General features: G+C 50.1%; 2 protein-coding genes across 3 annotated transcripts; both read right to left on the bottom strand.

Moving 5' to 3' along the window:
- Positions 1–661: 661 nt before the first annotated feature.
- DEF8 (differentially expressed in FDCP 8 homolog) lies at positions 662–12,711 on the bottom strand. 2 transcript variants are annotated; one of them, XM_081872272.1, is made up of 12 exons: positions 12,576–12,710; positions 8,861–8,995; positions 7,794–7,894; positions 7,315–7,464; positions 6,408–6,549; positions 5,412–5,576; positions 4,042–4,169; positions 3,783–3,896; positions 3,504–3,584; positions 2,915–3,055; positions 1,711–1,820; positions 662–1,580 (listed from the first exon to the last, which is right to left on the bottom strand). In XM_081872272.1, the coding sequence occupies exons 2-12, from the start codon at positions 8,982–8,984 to the stop codon at positions 1,478–1,480; spliced, it is 1,359 nt and encodes a 452-aa protein (XP_081728398.1). In that variant the 5' UTR covers positions 8,985–8,995; positions 12,576–12,710; the 3' UTR covers positions 662–1,477. The 2 variants fall into 2 exon arrangements, with proteins under 2 accessions (XP_081728398.1, XP_081728399.1); XM_081872273.1 differs by lacking the exon at positions 3,783–3,896 and having other exon boundaries at positions 12,576–12,711.
- Positions 12,712–16,475: 3,764 nt separating this feature from the next.
- On the bottom strand, positions 16,476–25,095 carry TUBB3 (tubulin beta 3 class III). Its single transcript, XM_081872361.1, has 4 exons — positions 24,938–25,095; positions 19,692–19,800; positions 18,666–18,776; positions 16,476–17,919 (listed from the first exon to the last, which is right to left on the bottom strand). The coding sequence occupies exons 1-4, from the start codon at positions 24,992–24,994 to the stop codon at positions 16,844–16,846; spliced, it is 1,353 nt and encodes a 450-aa protein (XP_081728487.1). The 5' UTR covers positions 24,995–25,095; the 3' UTR covers positions 16,476–16,843.
- Between the last annotated feature and the right edge of the window lie 2,137 nt (positions 25,096–27,232).

Here is a 27,232-nt window from a genome sequence, read left to right as displayed (position 1 = left end):
TCAAGCCAAAGGCAGCAGGACTACTTTGGTACTTGCTTGGCTGAGCCTAGGATAATAGCAGCTTTGTGATGTTAAAATAACTCTCTATTCAACCAGCTGATAGAAGTTGAAACCCATGTTTCCTCTTCCCACATCCCTCTACAACCCATCTATAATTCAAGCTGAAATTGCACATGCCTACTTATCAGCTATGTACTTACATTTATGAAACAGCTACAACAGATCACTTGGAGCTTTCAGACCACTGAATAAAATCATGTTACAGTTAACACAATTTGCAAGTTACTGAGCTGTACACATAGCAGAGATGAACCTGTTGTATTTGCAACTTCCTTGCACCTGAAGCTCCTTAGTTCAGATAGAGACAAAGGGGCTAAGGGCACCCCGAGAATGAAAAGCAGATAACTACCACATATGCACCACATTTTACAACATGGTCTCCATTACTTGGACATGTGATCTCAAGTTAATTTATCTTAATAAGTAGTGGCACTAGCTATCTGCCCTCATGTTATGTTTGGCCACAAACTGTCTTGAATAGCTCCAGAGGATGCAACATTGAAGCCTTCCAGGAGAGCCTTCCAGGAGAGGAAAAGGAAGGTAACATATTTGCAGAAGACAAGGTCTGTGCAGGCAGAACTTAAAATCATAGTAACGCAGCCAGAGTTTCACACGGCTTTATTTAAAGTGATTTTAGTGCTCGTGATAAATTACTGTGGTTGAAGTGCCCCACTCCAGTCTCGTCTCACTGGCTGTTGGGGTCTGTTCCAAGTTCATCATCCATCCAGTCCTTGTGTTGCCATCACCAAAAGCCATGGGGATGGTGAAGGAGAAAAGGGCATCTTCTCTTCTCTCCCGCATACCTGATCTCCAGCACAGATACTTTATGCATCTAAGTTAGAGGGAATGAATTCTAGATATCATATAACCCCTAAGCCCACCTGCCTCGGATCATCTTCCATGCTGATGTATCACTGTCAAAACGGAAGCCACAGGGGCACTCTCAATGTTATGTGCCAGCATAGAGCGGTGGCGTTAATAAGCAACAGCCGAGGAAAGCTGCTAGCAAATGTTTCGCATCACAGTCAGTCGGCCCTTTCTCCAATGTTTTTCAGCCTAGCAGGATCTGCCATGAATAAACCCTGGCCCAAAAGCTTGTCCTCCTCACACCCAAAAACCTGTGTCCTGTGAGGACAGTGCTCTCTTGAACTCATGATTTCAGGTAGGGAGAGTCTGCAAAGTCTGATGTGCTGAGCAGTCTCAAAGGCTCTTCTAGTAAGAGAGAGTCTAGGACACTTGTCCTGCAGCATCATTTCCCGGAACCTTTAGAGAAGCCATTCCCAGCTGCATTCCTGTGAAGGTTCTCCTCCTTGCCAATCTGGGCTGATCTCCTCCCAGGCAAGTACAGGTGAAACCCAGCATCCTGGGCTTGCCATGTTCCTTTGTGCCATCTCCCTCCAGCCAAGGAAAGGCACCTCTAAGCCTGCAGCTCCACACTGGGGTCTCTGAGCAGTGACTGCTTTCTCAGATTTAGCCGAGCACACTTGGGACACGTTGTGGAGTTGTCATAATAACAGTCCCTGCAAAAGGAGACACAAAGGCTCGTCAGTTTCATTCATCTGGACGAGAGGCAGGAGCTACCTCTCACTGCCTGACTTGAACCCACACATTTAGCACTAGAGCAAGCCAGATCATAGCTCTGGAGCTCACCTGTGGAAGACAGCTGAGCAGTCCATGCACATGGAGGTATGGCTGTCAAAGGGAAAGAGTACATCCCCCTCTTTGCAGAGCTCACACACAAAACCCTTTGCTTGGCATCGCTGTAAGAATGAGAAAGGAAGGCCAGTGAGTCAGTTTCAGCTTCTACTTCCACTGCCAGTGAACAGAGGTTGGGTGGAGTTGCTAGGCTCGTAATGACACCACAGAGGTTTCCTGCTTGCTACTGGGTACCTACAACACTCATACAACCACACGGGTGTGCTAATCTTGCAGAGGAGGAACTGCATTTCCCCCAACAGCAACATATTTTGGGGAAATGCCATGTAGTATAAAGTGCTGCATTGAATGAAGAAGACATGGTGGGGGTAAAGATTTGTCTTTAAGATTAAGCAAATTATAAATATTCTTAAATAAATAAAATTATAAGATTATACATGAAAGAAACAAGTTTTCCTTTCTCTTATAGACTACCTGTCAGTAATGTATTTGTGTAATGCCAAAGGTCAGTACAATGTCTCAGAATATTAGAACTTGGGATCATGTGATGAAATTGATTCAGGGCAGACAAAATATGGTCCACCATCATACAGCATATGATGTAAGGAACTCCACTACCACAAGATGGGTGATGATGGCTATCAGTTTAGAGGGCTTTAAAGAGGGTTTAGACAAATTCACGGAGGTGGAAAACGGGCCTGTCAATTGCTAAGAATCATAGTAACATAAGAGCAGCTCTGCTGGATGAGACCAAAAGTGTAACTAGTCTAGCACCCCTTTTACTAGAAGCCAATCAGATGGCTCAAGGAAGCCCACAGACAGGTCAGGAGCACAACACAGACAGGTCAGGAGCACAACACAGCACTCTCCAACTCTTGTTCCTCAGCAACATGCCTTCAGAGGCATGGTTCCTCTGATCCTAGAGATAGCATAGAGCCACCCTGACTAGTAGCTAGATGTGGCTTGAAGTGAAAGAGGACAGGGCTCCTTCACTGGGCATTTTAGGAGATGTATGTTGTCTTACATAATGTTAAATCTGCTGAGGGACGGCCCTTTTTGCACCTGACCATCCTGCTACTGGCCACTGATAGCTTTGTCCATGAATTTGCCTGATTCCCTTTTATTACTACTTCAATTGGGGGCCATTGCCATTATCCTGTGGCAGTAAATTTCTGAATGCCAATTGCTGAACCCTCACCTCACAATCCAGTTTGATGTGTTTGGCAAAGAGCGTGTGGGTCTCGGTAAGGGAGCAGCTGAGGCGCCCAGCATTGATGTCAATCAGGTCTTGCAGCGAGTACATGTCGTCGTTCTCCACAAAGTGTTGCCGATCCTGCAGCTGAAGGGAGAGCACGATTGCTTATTGTCCACAAGCAGATGAATTTGGGGCAGAGGGCAGGACAAAGCATGGAACTGCAAGTGGGGTATGAGTAAAGAACTCAAAGGCTCCTCTGTTTAATGGTTGTCCCTTGAATGCCTGCTGAAAACATCCCAGCCTCCCCAAGCATTTCTAGAGTTAACGTGGTTCAGTTTTGGTCATTTGTTCTGTATTTTAAGGCTTTACCATTTTTTTGAGATTTATCATATACCACTGATAAATATTTTTTGAATGAGCAGGCCATTTAGAAATATGCTTATAAACAAATGAAATCCTCAAGCCAACTGGTTTTATATGTAAGGGAGGCTGAGCACATAAACGCCCAACGTTTTGTAAGTGGTCCCCTATACTCAGTTTAAAATGGACATAAGAGAAAACTGCAGCTGGCTGGTCCATCTCTCCTCCTGACCTGGAGCAAGAGCCGAGCCTCCATAGCTTCCTTGCAGGTGATGAAGTATGGTTTCATAAGGAGAATGTCCTGGCGCAGCTTCTGCAAAGGGAGAGGGAGAGAAAGACTCCCTTGAAACACTTGGCCAGGCAGTCTTTCCCCAGTAATGTGAACCTCTCTTTTGGGTGCTAGAATATCAGTAGAGGACACATCTCATTCAAACCCCAAATACTTCCCCATGCACACATCAAGAAGAGGTTTCAGGCCAAGTATACCCTCTCAGACTCCTCCTATGCTCACCCGGATCTCCACCAGCTCCTCAACATAGTTGAACAGAAGAGGGTTAATCTCACGCAGTTTGAGTACCGGCCGTGACACCATCAGGGCAAGGTAGCGCATGCTACACCGAGATACCTGGAAATCACAGTCACCAATTAAGGATGGACAACAGTGGCAACAGCAATGGGGTTCCCCATCCCTGCTCTGTCCTCTTCTAATGCCACTCGCTACAACTTCTGACAACAGAAGGCCTTTGGTATTGGGAAACTTGAGCACAGACCTTGCGGGGTTCAAAGTCCCAGTTGTGGATGACCCTGGCAGGGATGACAGCTTGGTCGTTCCAGTGGCAGTTGCTACAGTAATAGAGGCCAGTGTAGTCACACTGCCGGGCCTCGCTTGGAACTCCCCCTGCAGCGGGACAGAGGGAAAGAGGCAGGTCAGTCGAGGTAAGCAGCACTATCTTCAAAACTCCCAGGAGGCTGGGCAGAACTCTGGCAACAAATGGCCAGTAAGGTTTAGAGCCACTAAAAGCAGTCCTGTCTACCCTGACTGGCAGCAATGCAGCTCACAGCTACAGGGAGGGGGCTTTCCAAGCTTTCTGCTGCTGGGATCCTTTGACTGGAGGTGCCTTGGCTCACAGCTGGGACTCCTGACATGCAAAGGATTCACTCTGCTCCTGAGCTGCACTTCCAGTCCACTAAATCCTGTCTCTTTGGAGTCCTTGTCCAAGCCACAGAGCTGTGAGCAAAACAACTCGGCCATGTCTGCATGAACCAGCAAAAGGGTAAGATTGCCCCACTCATTTAAAAACAACCTTGCATGAATGTGCACAGGTCATACCACAGACTTACAGATCACTGTAAAAGTTTTCTAGGCGAGAAGGGAAGGGAGGGCAACAAGCAGTTGCCACTAAAATGCATGCCAAATCTCAACTGGAGAATTCACCAACTTACAAAATAATTATGGGAAAACATGGGTCAGATTGACCTCCGTTTACTGTTCGACGACAACTACCCTCTGTCTCAGCATCAGACGGCAAAGGTGGCTGAGGCTCATGGGAGTTTTAGTCCAAGGCTGGTTTAAGTCCTCACAGCTAGTGCCTGGAGAGGTTCCAGAAATGGGGTAGCGGGTATCTGACCATGACTCATGGCACTTTCCCTCGGTCCATGTGGGCATATGGAAGGGGCAGAGAAGGCACCCTACAGGATCCAGAAGGTTTAGGTCAGAGCTGGGGCACTAGATCTGGCCAGCAAACCAGACCCTTTATATCCCATGCTCTCTCACGGCAAAGTTTGAAAGGGTGGGCAAGGCCACTCACCCATCAATCATCCAGCATAACAATGATGTCAGGTGGCCCTTTTTGCCTGCATGGCCAAGCAGCTGATTGTTGGAGCTTGCACAGTAATGCACATGGAGTTATGCAAAGCTTATGGGCAGCTGCAAAATACCATGCAGAGGGCTTTGCAGGTGCTGCTGGCCAGCTGTTTGATCCACAAAACCCCTCTGGCCCAGCCACATCTTTACCTGCCCCACACCTGACATCAAGTGTCCAACAGGTGGGCATAGTTGGGCCAAATTAAGCCTGGCAAGCCAGGGGTTCCCCCTTCCCCTGGTCTGGATAGCCCCAGCCAGTCCCACCCCAACACTTACTGAGCGAGATGGGCACCCGGCACTCAGCACAGCGGTAGTCCTGGCTGTCCAACCCTGTCTCTGGGCAGATGCTGAGCTCATACTCAGCCTGGTGGCTGACCTTGGAGCGGACACATGGCTTGGTGATGAGGTTCAGGCACTTGCTATGGCAGCGATAGGAACAACCTGGGGAGGAAAAAGAGGAAAGCATGAGGAAGCCACAGGGCCCCAACAGCAGCAGTCCTCCCCCGTATCTCCTCTCTAAAGGTCTCTCCAGGGACACCTCACAACAGAACCTCAAGCTAATTCACAGTGGGCTTGAAAACTCTTAAGTTGTGTGCCAGGGAGTTCCACAGGACATAAAAAGACAGTACTGCATAAAAAGAGACAATACCCATGGCAGGTAGAATAAGATTTAGGCCCTACAGGATCTTCCCCACTTAGCCTAGGAAGAACTCATGGTGCTTCTGCTTCCTGGTTGGCAGAACAATGAGGAGGCCAACAGGAATGAGGAGGGAGAGTAATATTTGTGCCCTCCTAAAAGGATGAGGCCAGAACACTCGTTGGTATTTTTTCATTGCACTGCAGAATCCAGGACATGCTGCATACAGAATAAGACTATTTCAAGCATCTGTCTTTGAATTTCTATCCAGTTCATGCAGACAACTTTCTTCTGGCAACAGAGCCTCAAAGCAGGTAGCCTTCCAGGTATTGCTAGACTCCAGCTCCTATCAGCCCTGGTCAGCATGGACAATGATCAGGCATGATGGGAGCTGTAGTCTAGCAATATCTAAGAGGGCCACAGGTTACACACTTGGTCCTTTTCAGCTGTGTCTTCACCTGCTCTATATTTGGGTGTGGCTTGGGGGAAATGGCCTCACAGGACCCCTGCCCCCTGCCACTAGGCCAAAGGTTCCCCTCCGCTGCTCTGGAAGGAGGAACAGCAATTGATCTCCCATTGGAGCTCCTCCTACTTCTGGTCCCCAGGGGAGGGGATGTGGGTGTGTGGCTTCTCACCTGTGCAGGTATACCAGGTCTGGAGGAGTCCCCAGATGATGGTGCTGCACTTGTCACAAGTCTGCTTCACGCTCTTGCTCTTCTCCTTGTAGAAGCGATGCTCCAGAATCACCCGGATGTTGGGCTCATCCTCACTGGGATCCTGCAACAGGGAAAGGCAGGCCATGTAGGGATGTTCAATCACGGCCCCCAACAAGGGCCTTGTGGTTTTATCTGCCCTCTCTCCCCACTTCTGGAAGTCTAAGCCATGGCCCTAAAGCTGTGCCCTTCCCCACTGCCCAAAGGGCTGCAAAACAACTACAAAAAAGGAGAATTATTTAAAGCAATTGGGGGGTGGGGAGCCAGTGGCCATTTAAGCATTGCTGAACTCCAGCTCCCACCACCCTTGAGCTTTGGCCATATCAGTTGATAGGGCTGATCAGAGTTGGAGTCCAACAACAACAGCTGGATGACCCCCATAGGTGTTACACCCCTGGGCTCACTCTGTTAGATAGCAATAAATATATCTTTAAAACAGCTGACTCTTAAACAGAAAGCCAGCATGGTATAGTGTTGAGATGTGCTACGGCTCAACCTTGCTGGGGGCTATGCCTTCTGATATAGAAGCCCAGAGATGCAGGGTGGGGGATTGTCTCATCTCAGACTGAGGCTTTTGAGCAACTCATGGCTGAGCAGAGATTCAGCTGGTGCATCTGAGGTCCACAGCAATCTTGCATCCAGTCCAACATGCTGGCTCTCATGATCATACGGTGCACCTGCAAGTTTGACACCCACTACAAATTTTTCACCTTGAACTAAAGCAAGAAAGAAGTCTTGGATTTGTTTGGCAGCAAGAAGACTCCAGAGCTCTATCCCTTAAGCCCATCCTATGGTTAGGAAATGCCCCTCTACAAGCCTGTCTGTGCACCTTCAGCTCCTGGAGTTTGAGCCGCAGATGGATGAGCCGCACTACGGCATCTTTTTGCTTCTCCGAGTTATCAGGGAGCTCCAAAATCCTCTGCTTGCACTCTTCAATTGCCTGCCGCAGCTGCTCAACATCAGAGGCCAGGAACAAGCCCTGCAAAGGAAGAGCAGATCACCAAGGGGCTGTCAGTGCAGAGGCAGAGGGACAACCTTGACTGCCCGCCCCCATAGCCAAGCAGTCTAGGCCGGCCATATCCTCGTGCCCCCAGTGATCTGGTGGAGCCAGAGAGGTGGCCTGCTCTGCAAGGCAGGGAATGGTGGGCTGGCTGTTTAATGTTTGGTGTTAAGTGTGAGGATTTTGGATTGGCGTCAGGGATTTTAAGTGCTGCTTTTCTCCAGATATGTAAAAGTATTTAGGTACAATTGGGGGGGGGGCAGCAAGCCCAAGGCCAGAATGCAGAAGCATCCCTCCTTCCTCCTCACCACTGGGCGTGAGAAGTGATCCTCTGCTAGACCCAAGTCCATGGTGCGCTCCGAACACTGGAACTCAGCCTCCTCCTCGGGGGACAAGCCCAGCCTCAAGCCTACAAGGAGCAAAGAGAAGCAAAAGTGTCAGGAGGGAAGAGAATTGCAACATTCCCTTCCTCCCTCTCACATACAAACATCGGCTTGCCTGGGTCTCAGAGGGCGCCTGCCCCACAATAAGCTACCCAAAGCTGTGCAAGGGAAACTCTGTGTCCAGTTTCTTGAAAGACTGTATGAGGAGCTGCTACGCAGCGCCATGTCTCTAGCCATGGTGGCTATGCTCTTGCCTCCACAGCCAGAGGCAGCAATGCTTCTGAATACCAGTTTCTGAAAACCACCGGGTGTGTGTGTGTGTGTGTGTGTGTGTGTTGCTCTTGTACACAGATCCTGCTTGCAGGTTTCCCACAGGCATCTGAGAACAGGATGCTGGACTAGATGAGCCATTGGCCTGACTCAGCAGGTTCTTGTTATGTAGGGATCAGAACTACCTGCCTAGGTCCAGATCTGTTCTTGCCCCCTGCCTTTCCTCCAGCTCCTCTTTTTCTGTGGCTAGGAGGTCCATGTCAGAAAGGGGTCACCTCATTTCTCCACCAAGGGAAGGAAGTAGCAGGTCAGCTTTCATAGAAGTTATCTGGAGGGTGAACCGTGTCCCCTCCTACTCACTGAATTTGAAACGCCACAGTCTCCTGTCTTCCTCCATGCCCACGAGACCACAAGGAGTCTTGGTGACTGTGGTGTTGATTCTGAGGTTATACAGGGCTTCACTTAAAATATATATATGAAAAGTACCAGATATTTACCAGGTACAATTCTCAGTACCTGCATTTCAAAGGATTGTAGGAAGCAGGAGAAGACAAGGCCAGAGACTTTGGATAGCATCTGTAAGCCTGAGCAGATGGCACTGGCCCAAAAGACACTCTGCACAAACACAGATGCCCCCTCTTCTTAAGTGGGTCTAACTTCAAGCTTCAATATTATGCCCTTATGAGCCCTACCCAAGGGGAGAACTCAGCTGCCTTACTCACCTTTCTGCTGAAACTCCTCTCCAGTCTCCCCAGTCTTCTGGTCATGGTGGCTTTGCAGCGGGGCCTTGTTGAACGGGTTGAGGTGGCCCTGCCGGAAACGAGCCAGCTTCTCGTCATATTCCATAGCAGTCTGACCTGCCAAAGCCACACACAGAAGCCAAGGTGAGGGGCTAGAGGTGTTACACGTTAGGACTAGGCAGACCCCACTCCTGGTGTAGACAAGTTGGCTTGTCTGCTGCTCATAAGGGCCCTGCCCAGCCAGAAGCCACTCAGGATGGTGTCTCCCATATGGCTCCTGCCTTGTAGGCACCTTCTCAGGCTTGTTTGTCCCCCAGATGGTAGTAAAGCCAGTTCTGCAGCCTCTGATGGCTACACAATAACTATGCAGAGTCATGAAGGCATCCAGCAGGGCAGCTCCTGTGCATCAGTCAGGTGTCATCCCTTCCTGCACAGTGATGTCACTGCCAGTTCCTTCCTGGAATCCCCAAGAACTCCAGTGGACAGCACAGCTAGGCAAACTTTGGCCACTTTGAGTCTATATCAAACTTCCCCAACCTGGTGCCCTTCAGACATTTGTGGTCATATTTGCTACCACTCCTACTCACTGTAGGCCCCTCAAAGTTAATGGACATAACCACCAATTATAATGGGTGTACTCTGAGTAGGCCTTAGTTGAATACAATCCTTTGTGCTGTGCTGGCTGGGATTGATGGTAGTTGTAATCCAAAAGACCCAGAGCCCACCTGGTTGAGGAACGGGGTTCAAAATTAGCAGGGCACCAGGCGCATTTTGCACCTAAAGATTCCCCATTTGCGAGCACCTCAAAAAGTCTGGATACCATTCTTTGCACCTGGCTGACACTTAAGGATTACTGAAATGTATGTGCTTTGAAGCCTTGAAGTATATGTTAAGGATAGACAATATGTAAAGGAGTTTAACAATAAAGAGTAGAATATTTTGAAAACTGAAGTATGGTACCAATATTTTTATTGTAAACACCAAATTAAACATGTATTAACAATTTCTGCTAAAATGTTATATTAGCTCATGCTTATCAAAATAATAAATTAAAAGTGCCCACAACCCAGAAGCCATTTGGCTCCTAGGTTTTCTATCCCAGTTTCTAACACTGTTGATGAAGAGTGGTTCACATGGCCAAGACCACCCGGGCTGCATACAACCACACTTGCTTGAGAGACTACTTTTTATATGTAACCATGCTTAGCCTTCCTCTTTGGGAATTGGAGCCTCCAGCAATAGAGTTGTCCATAACATCACATGACCACTGATGGTTATCTAGGGACCCTCAGAGAAGGGCTAGTAAGAAAGCCAGCTAAATGAATTTGAAACCAGCATGACATCAATCAGCCTTGTCTCATTGTCCCTTGATGGCAAGGAATCAATTGGTAGGGTGACAGGTGACAGCCACACAAAAATTATTATCATTATTAGAATAACTATTATGAAAGAAATACAGATTTCCAAGCATGTTATTGTACAAATCTCTTTTTACCATTCTGTTCCAACTTCCCTACTGAGATTTAAGTGCATATATGAGAACCTTCCATTAGCTGCTCTTCCCTTCTGTCTCATGCTCTAAGGAGCCTTTAAAATGACATCATCTTCACTTTGTTGGGCTATTAGCACCTTCCCTTTACTAACCACCGGAAACAACTCAAATAGAATCCAAGAAGCCTTTTTTTCATCATGAAGACATTGATAATTGAGCTCTAAGGTTGTCCACATCACTTCAGAAAAGTGATGTTTGCTTTGTTCTAAGGCATTTTTTTTAAAAAGAAAAACCTCCTGCTTCCAGCTCAGTTTTATTCTGCTGGCTGTTTTTGTTGTTTTTTTAGGTGCTGCTGTTTTAGTTTTCTAGGTGTACAGAATTTAACATTTACAACCTCAGGGTTGTATAATTTTGTGTCTTTAATGTGATGTGAACAGCCTGAAAGGCAATCTATAAATAGCAAAATAAACAAAATAATATATAAGCAACAGGGGGGAAAATCTGGCTGACTTTAAAATCTTTTTCTTTTTGAAAAATGAGTAAACCTGATGAAATACCTCAATTTGTGCTACATATAACATTATACTTTGAAGAACACATTAAACCAGCCTTCATCAACTTGGTGCCCTCCAGATGCCAGCAACACCAGTGCTCACTGAGCCTAATGAAAATGTAGTGCAAAACACCTGGTATGGCACTGTTGGTTGCACGCTTATAGGAATATACAAAGGAGTAAGACCATTGATACATCTGGCTCAGTACTGTCTACACTGATTGGCAGCTGCTATCCAAGAGCTCAGATTAAGGAGCCTTTTGCATCCCTCCCTGGAGATACCATCAGGGATTGGACCTGGGGTCTTCTGCATGCAAAGCAGATGCTCTAACCACTGAGCGATGACCTTTCCTGCCAAAGCAACTGGTGGGCTCTTGTCTTAGCCTACTTTTCTGTAGATAATCAGATGGCAAGGCCAGTGTACCAGTAAACCCATTACCATAGCTAGAAAGCATCCTTTGTCCTACATTCTGCACCTACCGATCACATGAGGCTGTTGTGTCCAAGGTGCTCACCACATGCACACATGTATACTTGGTGCAGCAGCAAAAGCTGGCACAGAGGGCATTTCCAGGTACCCAAAGCAGCATGAAAGAACAGGTGCAGAAGGCAGAGAGGCAACTGAGGAAGTGCCCGGGACTGAGTGTCTTGGCTTTCCTGGTGGGCTGTGAGAATCAGGGGAGCAGAAATGGGGACCTGCAGAGCCTAGAGAGGAGCCCCAAAAGCAACCCCCTACTGCCACCTGGGACCAGAGTGTATCTGGATATTAAACCACACTTTCAAGGCAGGGAGAATGAGGTTTTTCAACCCTAAATGGCCTTCCACGTCCTTTCCCTTTCGTGTGGCGTACGTTTTGAAACGGGTTTTCACAGGCTTTGCCTTTCAGATTCGTACTTTTTTGGAAGAGGCTGCGAGAGGCCTCGGGCGAGTGAAAACGAAAACAAACGTAGAGATCCCTGGGAGGTGATCCCTAGATCGGAAGGGGCCCACAACTGAATTATTATTGGGGGTGGGAGAGAGAGAGGGGGGGGGCGAGAAGGGCGGTCCCGGAGGGAGGGCACGACCAGGAGCAAAGCCAGAGGGCTTCAGCAAGTGAGCCAGGCTGCACGCTCAAGACCTGCTGTGTGCCACCGGGCGGCGGAGTCTCTTGCCGGGTCGAAGGAGGGAAGAGGGTCCTGCGTGGGGAGCAGAAGAGCCGGAGCTCGAGGCGCGGGAGGGGAAGGAGGTGCAGGGTTTTTGCCTTCCACTTTCGAGGGTGGGGGTGGGGAGCCGCGTCCTCAAGCAACCCCGAGCCGCTTCCTACCCCGCCTCAATCGACCTGAAAGGTTGGCAGACGGGGAAACCGAGGCTCCCCGGAGACCCGAGGCGGCGGCGAGGGGCGCAGCGAGAGAGGGGAGCGCCTAGCACCAGTGGCGTAGCGTGGGTTGTCAGCACCCGGGGCAAGGCAAGTGATTTGCGCCCCCTAACCCGTGGATTTGCGCCCCCTAACCCGTGGATTTGCCCTAACCCCAGAAGTTGCGCCCGGTGCGGCCGGCCCCCCCTGCACCCCCCACGCTACGCCACTGCCTAGCACCCCCCACTCCGCGACCCCAGGGACCCCTTTCCCGAGGGGGAGAAGCCCGGAAGAGCCCCCTGCGCTCCGCGGCCCTTACCTGCGCGCCCATGGGGGTGGGTGGGGGGATGCGGCCTGGCCCGGCCCGGCTGCCCGCGCCCCTGCCCGGCCCGGACGCGCCGTTTCTTCGCCTCGCTACATGGCAACTCGGCGGGGCGCCCCCAGCCAAGCCTTGGCCAGCGACGAGCGCCGCCCAAACCGGCCCGCGCGGACCGGCCCACTGCTGCCCCCGCGCGGCCTGGAGGAGCCGCGGCGCGACGACGCCTCCAAGGCCCGGGAGGGGGCGCCGCTGCAGAAAGGCCGCGCGGGTCCCTTTGCAGGGCCCGAGACAAGCCCTTGCAAATTGAAAAGGAGATACGCTTCGCAGAGGGAAGGGGGCTCGGCATCCTGGCTCGGAGCAGCCCGCTTCCCTGCAGTGCAGACCGCGCAAGTCCCGAGCAAAGACAGCTGTCAGTCCTCCCTCAAACAAGACCTCGACTACGGACAGTCTTTGACTAATGTAAAAACATCAGGGCAGAAGCCCTTTTCCGCGGCCACCGCCCCATTTCATTTAATTGATTTCCACGAAGGTATTCCTTCGGGCTTTTCTTGCGAGGTCCTGAAAAAACGGAGTGAATAAAAGTTCTAGATGTGTAAGGAGTCTGTCTCGCAAAAGAGGCCCGAGAGAGCCCTTCCCAAGGATATGCAAGGACAAGGAGAGAGGAGGATGGGGGATGGTCTTTGTAGCTGGAGCATGACCCACCGGCAGACCCCGAAGGTGGTCCACGCCAGGCAGGGCCCACAAAAGGCGGGGTGCAAATGCCAAGAAACAAGCCGAGGCTCCTGAAAGGTCCTGGTGCTCCTTGCGACCGCTAATGGGCAGGGAACATGTCACTCTCTCTGCTCAAAAGTCAGCTTACCAGGCCGTTGTTACATTGGTGAACAGTTTACATAGCTGTGGGGCACCTGTGGTTACGTCAGATATCTTTTATGGCTTTGAGAAAGGGTTTCTTATTTTGCTTTCTTTTGTTTCTATTCATGTTAAGTAGTAAGATTTCGCTATATAAGTCCATCCTATTGCAGTGCATTTATAATACACAAATTATATATGTATAGAAAAATAACCTAAAGTGGTAGGTAGAAAGTTCCCCTTTACATTTCAAGTTGGGGCTAAAACCTCCATGCATGAGGAAGGTAACAGGTTCAATCCCTGGTGTCTCCAGGTATGAGAGAGAGATTCCTGCCTGAAATTCCAGAGAGCTGTCAATCAGTGTGAGCAATATTGAGCTAGATGGATCAATGGCCTGACTCTGTATATGGTGACTTATTGTGTTCCCTGGGGGAAGTGTCATAAGCTTAGTGGTAGAGCATATGTTTTGCAGGCAGGCAGCCTGTGCTAGCCCCAGGGGTAAGCCGAGTAACGCGGTCCAGGTCTGGTCCCGAATCCAAGGATCCCGCGAGGAGTCAGTCCGACAGGGCCAAGGCAGGACACGAGGCAGGATCACAGGCAGGTTCTGGCAAACAGCAACATTGCTCCCTCAACCTGAGGCGGGGTCCAGCAGCCTTTTATCTATGTCAGGGTCTTGATCCCCCAGTGACTCACCTCCCTGTCTCACCCAAAGGTGAGCACTCCTCCTGTGAGTACTCAGGTCTCTCCTATCAGACCTCAGCCTCTGCAGCTCGGGAGATGTTGGTGGGTTACTAGATCCAAAGGCCGCCTCAGCCTCTCCTGACCCAACTGGTAGTGGAGCAGCTGTAAGTGATTGCCCAGATGAAGGCAACGAGGTAATCCCCCGCATCTGGAGCCAGGGCAGGCTCAGGCCCCTGACTCGGCCCAGCTGGTGCTTGTTGCAGGGGAACCTGTGCAGACTGGGGCTCTTCAGAATCAGGCCCCAGACTTGGTTCAGATGCCACCTGAGGCAAAGGATCCGGTGTGGACTGAGACTCCTCTGGCTCCGGTTCAGACTCCCAGGCTATCACACAGCCTGAGGTTCAATCAGCAGCGTCTTTGTGTCTGGCAGGAAATAAACCCCTTGCGTCTGAAAACCTTGGGAGCTGTAGAGTCTACAGTCCTGAGCTAGATGGCAGAATGACTCAGAATAAGGCACCTTCCTGAGAATGCCAGTATGGCAGGTTAAAGAGTGCAGAATACACCACTGGACCTCAGCAATGTTGGGTGGGTCCCAGGAGGCATCTTTGATATGGTGCTGCTGAGGGCCATCCTGCAGGACACTGCTCAGAAGGAACTTCCAGAAAGACTGCCCTAGTCTGCAGCAGCAGGACCATAGTAAGGTAGAAAAGATGGACTGCTATCCTAGAGTCTTCAACCTGGTGGTCTCCAGATGTCATTGGAATAAAGCTCCCACCAATGCTGATGGGAGTTGTAGTCCAACAATGTCTGGAGATCACCAGTTACAGATAGGTAGCCGTGTTGGTCTGCCATAGTCAAAACAAAACAAATTCCTTCCAGTAGCACCTTAAAGACCAACTAAGTCAGTTCTTGGTATGAGCTTTCGTGTGCATGGTATCTGAAGAAGTGTGCATGCACACGAAAGCTCATACCAAGAACTGACTTAGTTGGTCTTTAAGGTGCTACTGGAAGGAATTTGTTTTGTTTTGGAGATCACCAGGTTGGTGAAAGCTGGTTCAACTGGATTCCAAGAGTGATCATAGCTTCAGGTTATTCTGTGGTAAGTTACATAGGTGGTCCACTGTTGCAACAAACATTTGAATCTTAGCAGTTGTCATTAGAGGCAGGAGTGTTTCTTTCCGGTGCAAAACTCTCTCTTACTATTTTTGGGGTATGGTCTGCATTCTGCCTGGTGTCATTCCCATCAGCCATGTAGGTGGGGCATTAGAATAGGCTGTGCCATCACACATCACTGAGCCAATCCTCACTTTAGGATTCGCCCCACAGATCACAGCTGCTGCTAAGAGCCAGTCTTCTCACTAGGCATTTCTTGAGGCTCAGCTAACTGAGGGGCCCATTGAGAGGACACACACCAGTGTCACAACACCCGCAGGCAAGTGCTCATTCCTAACCATCTGCCACCCAAGTGGGAAGCTGCACATTGTCTCTCTCTTGACCCAGTCCCACAAATTCTGTGGCACAACTTATGGCCTATACAAGCACATTCAGGTGAAAGGGGGGTTCTTGGCCAAAGGCTCACCATGTGCTGAAGCCAGTCCTGTGAGTAAATCATTTCTTAAGCAGAGCCAGATGTGCAGTTACCTCCTGCAGCAGTGGCCATTTCATAGCTCCTCCTCCTAAAATGTTCAATCATTTTAGATGCTGGACTTCATGGCCCTCCTGCTCATAGAGGAATGTGTTACTTACTTTCCAATTATGGCAAGGCCATTCTGTTGCATGTAAGGGACCTCCCACTCATTCTGCTGATAAGAGGGGAGGTCTGAATTTCTATCCCAAAGCGCACTCCTCTTTGAATATGAAGCTGTTTTCATTAGTAACCACTGATTTGCCTGCATGAAATTGTCTAAAGTTGTTGGGGTGTGTCTGTTTTTAAAGTGACCACCCTAAGTGCAATTGCTGAATTTCTTTGGTTGGAAACACGGCAAGGTGGATAGTTCAAAAGCCAAGCCTGCACCTTGATGCTTGCCCTCAGTTGCCAAGCAACACTGTGTGTGATTGACTTCCAGCTGGTGTTTGCCTTCTAGTCCAGTGTTCTTCAATCTGGTGCCCTCTAGATGTTTTGTATTCCAACCCACATCACCCCTGACCCGTGACTGTGCTAGTTGGGGCTGAGGGAAGGTGTAGTCCAAAGCACCAGGAAGACACCAGCTTGTGGAAGGCTGCACTAGACAGACACACACCAACACTCTCCAAGGGAGTGGTTGTGCCACACCACAACATTCATTCAGTTCCTTTGCCCAGCACTCCAACCCCTCCCCACTTCACAAACATGCTCCCCTATCCCAAATGAAAGAAAGGGGACACCCGAGATGCTGGACAGCAATAGATTTATTAAGTATTCCAAAACATAAAAATAGACACAGACCAGTAAAAAATAAAGACCAGGGCCCTTGAAGTTATCAAAGTCATGGACAGAGGGAGCTGCACTAACTTATAAGACTTGGGGGTAAAGGAGAGGGAATATAGGGCGGAGAGGGGGGGGAGGAGGAGGAGGAGGAAGGGGGTTAAATACTGAACAGCTTTTAAGTTTTGGAACCCTTGAATCAGAAGCAACTAGAAGCTGGTTGTCTACAACTCAGCAAATGAGTAGCAAAGATGGACGGTGATGAACGACAGGCCCATGTCACTGCTTGGCTCTCACTGGGAGGAACCCAAGCGCTGCCTGTGGCCCCAGCCCTTCACTTGGCACCCTGGGCTTCCGATTCCTCCTCGTCATCTTCATACATCTCTCCTTCCTCTTCGGCTGTCGCATCCTGGTACTGCTGGTACTCCGAGACGAGGTCGTTCATGTTGCTCTCGGCCTCTGTGAACTCCATCTCATCCATGCCCTCGCCAGTGTACCAGTGGAGGAAGGCCTTGCGTCGGAACATGGCTGTGAACTGCTCCGAGATGCGCTTGAAGAGCTCCTGGATGGCTGTGCTGTTGCCAATGAAGGTGGAGGACATCTTGAGGCCCCGGGGAGGGATGTCGCACACAGCCACCTTGACGTTGTTGGGTATCCATTCCACGAAATAGCTGCTGTTCTTGCTCTGGATGGCTAGCATCTGCTCATCCACCTCCTTCATGGACATGCGGCCCCGGAAGACGGTGGCCACCGTGAGGTAGCGGCCGTGGCGGGGGTCGCAAGCGGCCATCATGTTCTTGGCGTCAAACATCTGCTGGGTGAGCTCGGGGACAGTGAGGGCTCGGTACTGCTGGCTCCCACGGGCCGTCAGCGGAGCAAAACCCGGCATGAAGAAATGGAGGCGAGGGAAGGGCACCATGTTGACGGCCAGTTTGCGGAGGTCGGCATTGAGCTGCCCTGGGAATCTCAGGGAGGTGGTGACGCCGCTCATGGTGGCAGAAACGAGGTGGTTGAGGTCTCCGTAGGTGGGCGTGGCCAGCTTGAGGGTCCTGAAGCAGATGTCATAGAGGGCTTCATTGTCAATGCAGTAGGTCTCGTCCGTGTTTTCCACCAGCTGGTGGATGGACAAGGTAGCGTTGTAGGGTTCCACCACAGTGTCAGACACTTTGGGGGAAGGCACCACACTAAAAGTGTTCATGATCCGGTCGGGGTATTCTTCACGGACTTTGCTAATGAGGAGAGTCCCCATGCCAGACCCCGTACCCCCACCCAGGGAATGAGTGAGCTGGAAACCTTGTAGACAGTCGCAGTTCTCACACTCTTTTCGCACTACATCCAAGACGGAATCCACCAGCTCAGCGCCTTCTGTGTAGTGACCCTTTGCCCAGTTGTTCCCAGCACCACTTTGTCCTGTGAAGGAAGAGACACCAACACCATCTTGTGTAGCAATCAGCACTGATCTGTGTGCCCTGTCCTGTCAACTGGGGGATGTACAGATCTACTCATCCCTATGGCATAACATTGGGGGACACCTGTTACCTTTTGACCAATCAGAGTTTGAAATTTTTGAAAGCCCACCAGACTTAAGTAAAAAAAGAAAAAGTACGCAACAATAGCTTGCTGTGCCATTTTTAACTTCCTCCATTTGTAGCTCTTGTAAGATTCTCATTAATTGGAGACTTAAAATGCCCAGAGAAATGGGACAGTGACTGGCACAGGAAGGGCCTATAAAGCAGGGGTTGTGTGGGGAGCACAGAGGTTAGAGGCCAAGCATACAAATTAGGTGAACATGGAGTCTGCTGAAGATGTTTGCCTTTTGATTTTAGCTTATATGTTTGAAGCACCTGTATGAGCCTTTAGAAATAAAGATGTATTAGGCAGCAGCAAGCTGTGATCAAGGAGTGGAGATTCTCTACCCTGGAAATAATCTGACCTAACCCTTTCCTTAAAAGTCAGCTGCCCCGTCCCAAGATTTCCAGCCTTCCTTGCCTGCAGCTCCAAAAACCTCGAAATACTACAGCTTAGTATTAGTTATGCAAGTCTGAAGTCGAACTGTGCTATTTCTTTGGCTTAAAACTGGCTGACATCTGAGAGAAGCTATGATAGAGAGAAAAGGAAAGAGAGCCAGGCAGCAGAAGAAAGCAGAGAAACAATACCAAAGATGAAGTTGTCTGGTCTGAAGAGGTGCCCAAAAGCACCTGAACGAACACTGTCCATGGTGCCAGGCTCCAGGTCCACCAGGATAGCACGAGGAACATATTTGTGAGCTGGAAAAAACAAAGGAAGATTTGTCTTCATTGCAATCAGCCAGAGAGACAACCTTGCTGATTTAGAACAGGAGTTATTGTGTTGGGGGGGGGGTGATTATAAGATTCCTGATCTCCCACATCATCTCCCTTCCTTGTACCCATTTGGCAGGATGCTCACCAAAGCCAAAATTGGGCACTGCCCGACATCAGGCTCCCACCTAGCCTTTTCAGATGTTCTTGCCCAACATTCCAGGGAATCCTTTACCAAGGAGACTATACTGTGGGGCTGAGCTTCTTTATCTCTTCCTCTAAACTAGGGATGGGGAATCTGTAGCAACTCTCCGGAGGTTGTTGGACTCCAACTCCCATCAGCCACAACCAGGGTAGTCAGTTGTCAGAGCTGATGGGCATTGTGGAGTATCTGGAATGCCACAGGCTTCCCCACCATCACTGCAGCCTTAACTCATTCTCCTGTTAGTGTTATGTTTAAAGGATGCATGCTCAAAGCAGCCTGCCCTTGACCCATGACCAGAGAGACCCATGTCCCCCAAGGCAGTGTTCAGTACCAGCCATGTAATTTCCAGGCCTGCTATTCAAATCTGTAGCATTCTGCCTCAAAAGAGGACTAGGCTGGTCAACAAAGGCGACAAGGAAGAATACCTTTTGCAGTGTTGCTGCAAAACTGGGTGTGATCCAGGATGAGAGTGGCAGCCCTGGGATGCTTTTCCCTCACTCGGAAGGAGGTGGCAGGATGGATGGCATACTCTATGCCGCTACAAGTGCTTAAGGGAAGGGCCATTGTCATCTGCTTGGAATGGTGAAAACCTTCCAGTTTCATTTCTGAGAGGAAGCCAGGAGGAAGTTTCTTGGTATACCAGAATATCCCTGCCTATCAGGAAGAGCAGTCAGGTCTGGGGTAGGAGCACAACTTACAAGAGGCTTCATTGTAATAAACGCTGATCCTTTCCAGCTGCAGGTCAGAGTCACCGACATAGTTCCCACTGGGGTCTATACCATGCTCATCACTGATCACCTCCCAGAACTGAAAGAAGAGTGGAGAGGGGGAGATAGAAAGAATTAACATTTCTACCTGTCAAGTCAGCTAAAGAATTGGACATTTTTGTTTTATACCATTAGAAACAAAGGAAATTCCCACCCGCATTGGGCTGCTTAGCTTTTTCATTATCCACACTGGGGGAAAGCATTCTGAGTTGATCTGCTGCTGGAGACATCATACTGGGCTAAGCTGAGCTGGTGTAGCTGTTAAGAGTATTGGACTGGACATGGGAGACCAGGGTTCAAGTCTCTGCTCAGTCAGGAAGCTCACTGGGTGATCTTGGGTCATCACATCTCAGCCTAACCTACCTCACAGGGTTATTGTGAGGATAAAATGGAGAGGAGGAGAGCCAAGTACATCCCTTTGAACAACACAAAGATGGGATAGAAATAAATACACAAATAAATTTGATTTGCTACTCACAAGTGCCAAGTAGCGCTGCATCAGCAGCTGTAGCTGCGTTTGGTAGTTGAAGGTTGCTAAGAGCCCTTTCTGTAAAGCCATCCTTGAGAGGGCTCTCTCACCAGCCTACAGAAACCAGCCTACAGCCCAGAGCAGAAACGCTTCGTTCTTGCAAGCACTGTGTGCTGTTCTAGGGATCTGGCCATGGTGCTGAAACCATGACCTCTTGCTACCTTAAATTGCTTTCCTAGCTTTGTTTCTTGGAATCTACACCGCAGTAGATTCCAAGAAAGGAGACAGAGAAGCAGCCATTTGGCTGACCTTTTAGTATTTTTTTTTTTTTAAAATATATTTATTAGAATTTTGTATAATAAGACAAACATCACAATCCGAACAGAAAAATACAATAAAAAACATAGATAGAATAAAAGAAAACAGAAAACAAAGAAAATCTGGTTTTTTACTTATTATCTTTATAACCCTCTTTCCTGACTTCCTCGCATCTCCCTTTTCTGTGTTCCCCTTTACACAATCAAATTCAGCAATTCCTTACCCTCTTTCAAATCTTATTCAATAATAAACATTTCAACCTATTATGTCTCCGATTCTTCCTTTCTTTTAAAAACCATTTTTGCATGTTCTTTATAACTTAATCCCTTGTATCATTTTGTTTAGAATTAACATAATTTTAATCTGGTCTTTTCACCCTTTTCTTTTAAAACATTTTTGGAGCTTTTAGTATTTGAAGGCTGCTGAAAGTGAGAACATTCAGACGGGGTATTGCCGCATGTCAAAACTCCTGCCCTCATCTGCCGTGTTTAGCCATGAAGACAAAGGTAGAGGCAAGAGTTGATCAGGCTGTTGTACACATTTTGACAAGCAACACAGCATTTTGCTTTGGGAATAAGCTACAAGGAAAAGCAGCTAAATTTGTGCAGAGTCATCTCACCGGCAAATAAGCACATGACTTCGCACTGCTGGTTATTGGTGCAAACATTACGAGCCACAGCACTACGCAGACTGCAGCAAGAGCACTCTATCTCCCTCAAGAGGGACAGCTGCTAATGATGCATTTTCCAGAACTTTTTACCTTGGGACGAATTGCTTCTTGCAAGGAAGGGCTAAGTTGCATTCCTAGAGGACAACCGAGAGGGCTTCTTTTGGTGGAGCTTTTCACTAACGGAAGGACTTTCTCTTTTAACAAGGCAGTGAGGAGGACAGGAGAAAAAGGCTTGTTTACAGCAATCTATAGGAGACTGCTCAGTCCTTGCTAAATTAGTTTGAACAATGCGGGGGGGGGGAGAGAAAGGAAGATGCATGTCATGAATGCTAACCATCTCCAGTGGACAGAGCTTTAATTACCAGAGAGCTCCCACTACTAAGAGGACAAATTGAAATTGATGGCAAGGTCAGGAAGACTGTAAACACAATGGCGTCAGCCACATGCCACAAGGCTGATCCCCCCTGAGACCAATGCAAAAAGATCTGCCTTGAGAAGGCCTCTTCACCAATAAATTGTTTCTAAAAATGAAGCAGATCTGGAAAGTGATATAATCCTATATATGCAGAGGTGGCCCAAGGTTACTCATTGACGGAACAAAATAAAAACATTCCTTCCAGTAGCACCTTAAAGACCAACTGAGTTAGTTCTAGGTATGAGCTTTCGTGTGCATGCACACTTCTTCAGATATCTGAAGAAGTGTGCATGCACACGAAAGCTCATACCTAGAACTAACTCAGTTGGTCTTTAAGGTGCTACTGGAAGGAATGTTTTTATTTTGTTTTGACCATGGCAGACCAACACGGCTACCTATCTGTCATTGACGGAAGTGAGACTAAGCCCTAGGACTGCAAACAGATGCAAGGGTCAAGCCCTGTTGTCAATTCATTTGGTCTCATTTGACTTGGAACAGGCTGAGTCAAATTCAAATCCCTGGCTCAGCCATAAAGCTCACTGCATGGGTCTTACAAGGGTTCCCCCCCCCCCAAGCCTTCCATACAAATTTGCTGAGAGAATCAAATGGATAACAATCTGCCATACTCTGCCCTTAGCTCCATGGAAGGGAAGACTCAGATGTGAAAAAGTGACTGTCGTCTCTTTTCCCCCCAAATTAACTCTTGCCCATATTCTGAGAGGTTTTAAAGGAACACCAATGCATAATTAAGAGAACTGTCCAGCTTAAGGCATGAATAAAGCATAGTTCTTTGTCATGGCACAGGCATTGCTTCAGAGAAGGCTTCTGAAATCAACACCCTGGATTTGGCAGCAGAATCCTCTGGGGCATACCGTATCTAGAGTGATGCAGGAATCCAAATAGGTTAAATAAAGTTGTTCTTATTTTAGAAAAAGAACAATCCTTAAATATCTCAGGGGCTGCCAAGCCAGGCTTCCATACCAAAGCCAGCTTCTATCCTGTGTTGATCAGATGTGTCAATTACAGAACCTGTGAGTTTACAATGAATTATTCATGCAGATTAGCATATGCATGAGTCTGCTTAGGTAAACTATGCAGACAGCTAGCCTCCAGCATCACTGCCACAACTGATGACTGCCTGCCCCCAAATCCCTGACCCAGAAGCAGCAAGGTAGTGGAGAACCCTATTCCCTTGCCTTAGTAACCCAGTTTCAGGGAAGATTGCAATGGAACCCAAGGTTGTTTCAGATCATGTGAAATCCATTCAACTTCCTTTGGTTTTCAACAGGATTTTACATTCAGCATTTGAGGGTGGAGGGTAGAAAACACCCTGTGTCTTTTTTCTTTTTTTTTAAAGAGGAGAATGTTCCTTTCTGAGAATCTCAAGTACAATCCTGGGCATTTTGACTTCCTTCCTGCAAAAGGTGTGGCAAACCCACCTATTCCTCAGGAGACATGTGGTGAAGCAGCCACAGACTTGGAGCTCTGAGTGGTGGTGGGAAGAGACTGGCAGTCTTTCAAGGTTCATTATTCAGCTTCTTAAATAGCTTATAGGCTGTGGGTGAGTAGCAGATGCTCTTCATACCCCTTGCCCACCTCCCTGCATCCAGCATAATGACCAGACTATCCCTCTCTCCTAAGTGGGGCGGGGGAGAGGCAGGGGAGCTCCCGGCCCCAGCTGCAGAAGAGCTCCAGAGAGCTGATTTGATTTCAGCCTGCTGTGCTGCTACCGTACCCCACGGGGATAGAGCATTAAGTGGTACAATCACACTGCAGCAGGCTGGCCTTCCTTTTTATTCAGACCAGGCACAGATGTCTGGTTTTGAAGGGTGGAGGAGAGAAGAGCAGGGAGAGCGCGCGGGGGGGGGGGGGGTGTTGACTTAATGGATTATTAGCTGTCTTTGTGACACTAAGTCATGGCAGCAGGTGTCTCCCGAGAAAGCAGAAACTGAAAACCCATTTGAGGAAAGCCCCTATTTTTGCAGGATTGTTCATTTCCCTTTGGACATTTCCCCTAACAAACAAAAATAAGACCATCCCTTGCTGCCCAGAGAGAGGGTGCTCCCTGCTTGTCTCCCTGGCCCAATTGCACCAGCCAAGAGCTGCCATTTCACTTAATAAATAGCTAGAAAAAAACTGCCCCATCAAGAAACAGGAGGGGATCCTGTCATGACATCAAACATTCTGTTTGTTTCATATATCAGAAGATGCCACAGGACGCTCAGAAGCCCCACACCTCTTTGTCTCCAGTAGTGGACAACTCTTCACCATTGTGTCCTGCATTACCTGAAGCTGAAAGGGGGAGGCGAGGCGAAGATGCTTTGTCCAGGGGTGGGGGCACCACAGGCTGAAATCTGTTTACCTTCCATCTGTCATCCACAGAGCCACTTGGCAAAGGGAGGAAAAGGCTCCTGAAAGTCTTTAGGAATAGCCATTCCCCTGAACCCAATGGGACAAGGAGACAGGGCAAAAAAAGGTAACCCCACCCTTCCCCTTCAGAAGCAGGGCTGAAATGTTGCCCCATAGCAGGCTGAAGGAGGGGAGAGAGGCATTACCACTCCCCATAGAAAAAAGGTGGGAAAGGAGATCGCCCAAGTTGCCTCCTGACCTAGCCAAGGTTACAGCAGGAACTTGCAAGGTCACAGGCAGAGGGAAGGGTTTCTTTGTTCTAAGAGAATCAGGAGGGCCCCCTGCTTCTTGGGTGTGGCAGCCCCCTTGCCTGGATGGGCGTGGCGGAGGGGGCGGGAGGAAGACCACTCCTTCCTTTTGTCTCCCATCAGAAGCGTCAACAACAAAGGGTGACCAAGGGCCTCTGACAGCCGCGTCAGGATGCCCAGGGTGGACTTTTTAGGAGACGCTGGCCTGGGCCACTCACTGGCTCGCCGCCAAGAAGGCAAAGGAGCGCCTTTCCTAGGGAGCCGGAGGGCACTTTCACCTCCTGCAGGAGGCTCTGCCCCGCAGCCCTGGGGTGCCTCCACGCCCACAGCCGGGCGTGGAAAGACGAGGCCACAACAAAGGCGCCGCCGCCGCCAGCGCAGGGCACGCCCCACCCCGGTGCCAAGCCAGGGAACCGGCCCCACCGCCTTGGCGAGATGACACCTGGCTACCTCGCCCGGATCTAGGGCAAGGGGAGCCGCAGAGCAGCCGGGCGCCTCGTCGGCGCAACAATTGGCTCTTTTCCAGGGGGCCCGCAACGTGCCGGGCAGGATCAGCCAGGGAGCCCCCAAGTCCCGTTGGAGGAGCCGTCGGGGGGCGGGGGAGCTCCGCAGCCCCAGCAGCGCGTCTCCGCCTCCCCATGCCTTTACCTTGGCTCCGATCTGGTTGCCGCACTGGCCCGCCTGGATGTGCACGATCTCCCTCATGCTGCTGCGGCTGGTGCTACGGGGGGGCGGCTGCGGGCAGGCAGGCGGGTGGGTGGGCGGCGGCTGCAGCTGGCGGAGCGGCTGGCGGAGGCGTCCAGGCTGCTGCCGGCGGGTTTTATAGGCGCCTCCCGCTGCACCCAGTCCGGGGCGCTGACGTCAGCGCCGACGCCGCGGCCAATCAGGAGGCGCCGCCGCAAAATACTGCAACATCCCTGCAGCATCAGCACCAGCAGCGCATCCCTCGGCGCTGGCCAGAGCCGCGCTGCCTGGCACAAAGCAGCTGGCCAGGCTGGGGCTGGGGCAGGGAAAGGCCCGCGCTCCCTCCGCCCCGCCCCGCCCGCAAGCCGGCGTGGAGGAAAAGGCCCGTGCAAAAGAAAAGGCCCAGGGGAGGCGGCTGATGCAGGAGGCATCCCAGGCTGTTGCCTGAAGCGACTTGGAGGTTCACATCCCAGAGTGAGCGGGTGGGGCCTGCCTTCGTGGGCCGCTGCGGTACCTCGGGGTGCATGAGGGGGGCAGCCACTTTCCTGGGATGTCTCTTGGGTCTTTGTTACCAGGTCTCAAGTTTCAGCCTCGCCCCAGCCCTGCATTTGCCTTTGATGGCCTGGACGGGGTCGCCAAAACAACCTTCCTTGGCGCGCCTCTTTCCTTATTCCCCAGCCAGACAGTAGCGCTCTGCTTTGTGACTGGGGGCTTCTCCGTTTGTCTTGATATCACGCCCGCCCACCCAGCCCTTTGAAGACAGATATATATATATTTTTCGAGGGGCCATCCTGCATTGAAGCTCTGTGTATTTTGCTGAGGTTGGCGTGCTTTTAACAATCGGTTTTGAACACGCGTGTTTCCTTCCAGTGAGGCTCGGATGATGGGCGCTTCCTTCGAACCTTTTGCCGCTTGGCCAACTCTTTGCCCGCAGCTTCTGTGCTCTCCTGCTGCTGACTAACTGCCAGCTGAGCGAACCCCCCTGACTCAGCAATGCCCAGCCCGCCCCTGCCCGCTGGGTGGGGCCTCGTCGTGGGTCTTTCTTCCTCGGCTGCTTGCAATTTGCAAGGAGCAACTGAAGGCCATCCAACCGGGAACAAGGGCGGAGAGCTATGGGGGCTACGGGCGATGGGCCATCGCCTAAGTGGGGGGAGATGATGCGGGTGGTGGTGGGGAAAGTCGGCAGAACAAAAGCCCCTTCGCGGTCCCAGGTGCGCAGGAGGAGAGAGCGAGGAGGCTCCCCGCCCGCCTCCCCTTTGTTCAGCCAGCTCGGGCAGGAAGCTGCCTCTCCCTACTCTCCCCCTTTTCCTGGGTGGGGAGATCTGTTTCCTGTCATTTCCCCCCTACGCCCTCCTTTGTGTCTGGGTTGTCGTTGCAATTCCTGGGGGAGAACAAAGGCCTGTGGCGGGAGACTCTGCTGACCTCTTCCCTAAGTGTGTGTGTGTGTGTGTTGGCGGTAGGGGGGGGGGAGGAAAGGCTGCCCCCTCTCTGACAGGCGAGAACCGCAGCAGGAAGAACAGCAGGCTGCAACAAGCAGGAGCTCCTTGCCAGGGTGGGTCCCTTCAGAGGCAACGCTCTCCTGGCTCCCCCACCAGTGCCAGATTTAGATATAAGTTAAACAAGCTATAGCTTAGGGCCCCACTCTCTTGGGGGCCCCAAAAAAAATTAAAGGAAAAAAACCCCTGGATGTACATTTCCAAAATATAAGATAAAAAAGAAATAAAATAAAATAAAACCTGCATACAGCAACAGTGTTTGTGTTGTGTAGGCTCCTATGATGTAAGTAATGGGCCCCGAAATAGCATATATTCAACACAAAAAACAGTGACAATTTGTTGTTGACAAGGGACAGCTGAACATATAATGGGCCCCATTACATTCAGTAGCTTAGGGCCTCATCAAACCTAAATTTGGCCCTGCCCCCACCAAGGTCCGGTTCACCTGTATACAACTGAAGGCAGAAAGGCCTCACTCATTTCCCCTGCCTGAGGAATATGTCGGTGCTGGAAGCAGGGAGGTCGACAATTGGCCTCGCAGTGGTTCAGTATCCTCCCTGCTCCCGTAGCCAGTATGATACAAGGAGAGGGGGCTGGTCGTCAACAGCCAGCCTAGGCCTGACGATATCTTCCTATCTGCAAGCCCAGCCCTTAAATCACAGAGGGATGCCGGGTGCTTGGCTGGGACCTCTTGGCAGGACTCTGTACGTGCTCAAGGGCACCCAACGCTTCTTTGAGAGGATTTCACGTGGGCTCTGTCACT

This window comes from Podarcis erhardii (assembly GCF_964252035.2).
Source record: "Podarcis erhardii genome assembly, chromosome: 7".
Lineage (NCBI taxonomy): Eukaryota > Metazoa > Chordata > Lepidosauria > Squamata > Lacertidae > Podarcis > Podarcis erhardii.
The sequence above is the reverse complement of the archived record's forward strand: the minus strand, read 5'-3'. Positions and strand labels throughout refer to the sequence as shown.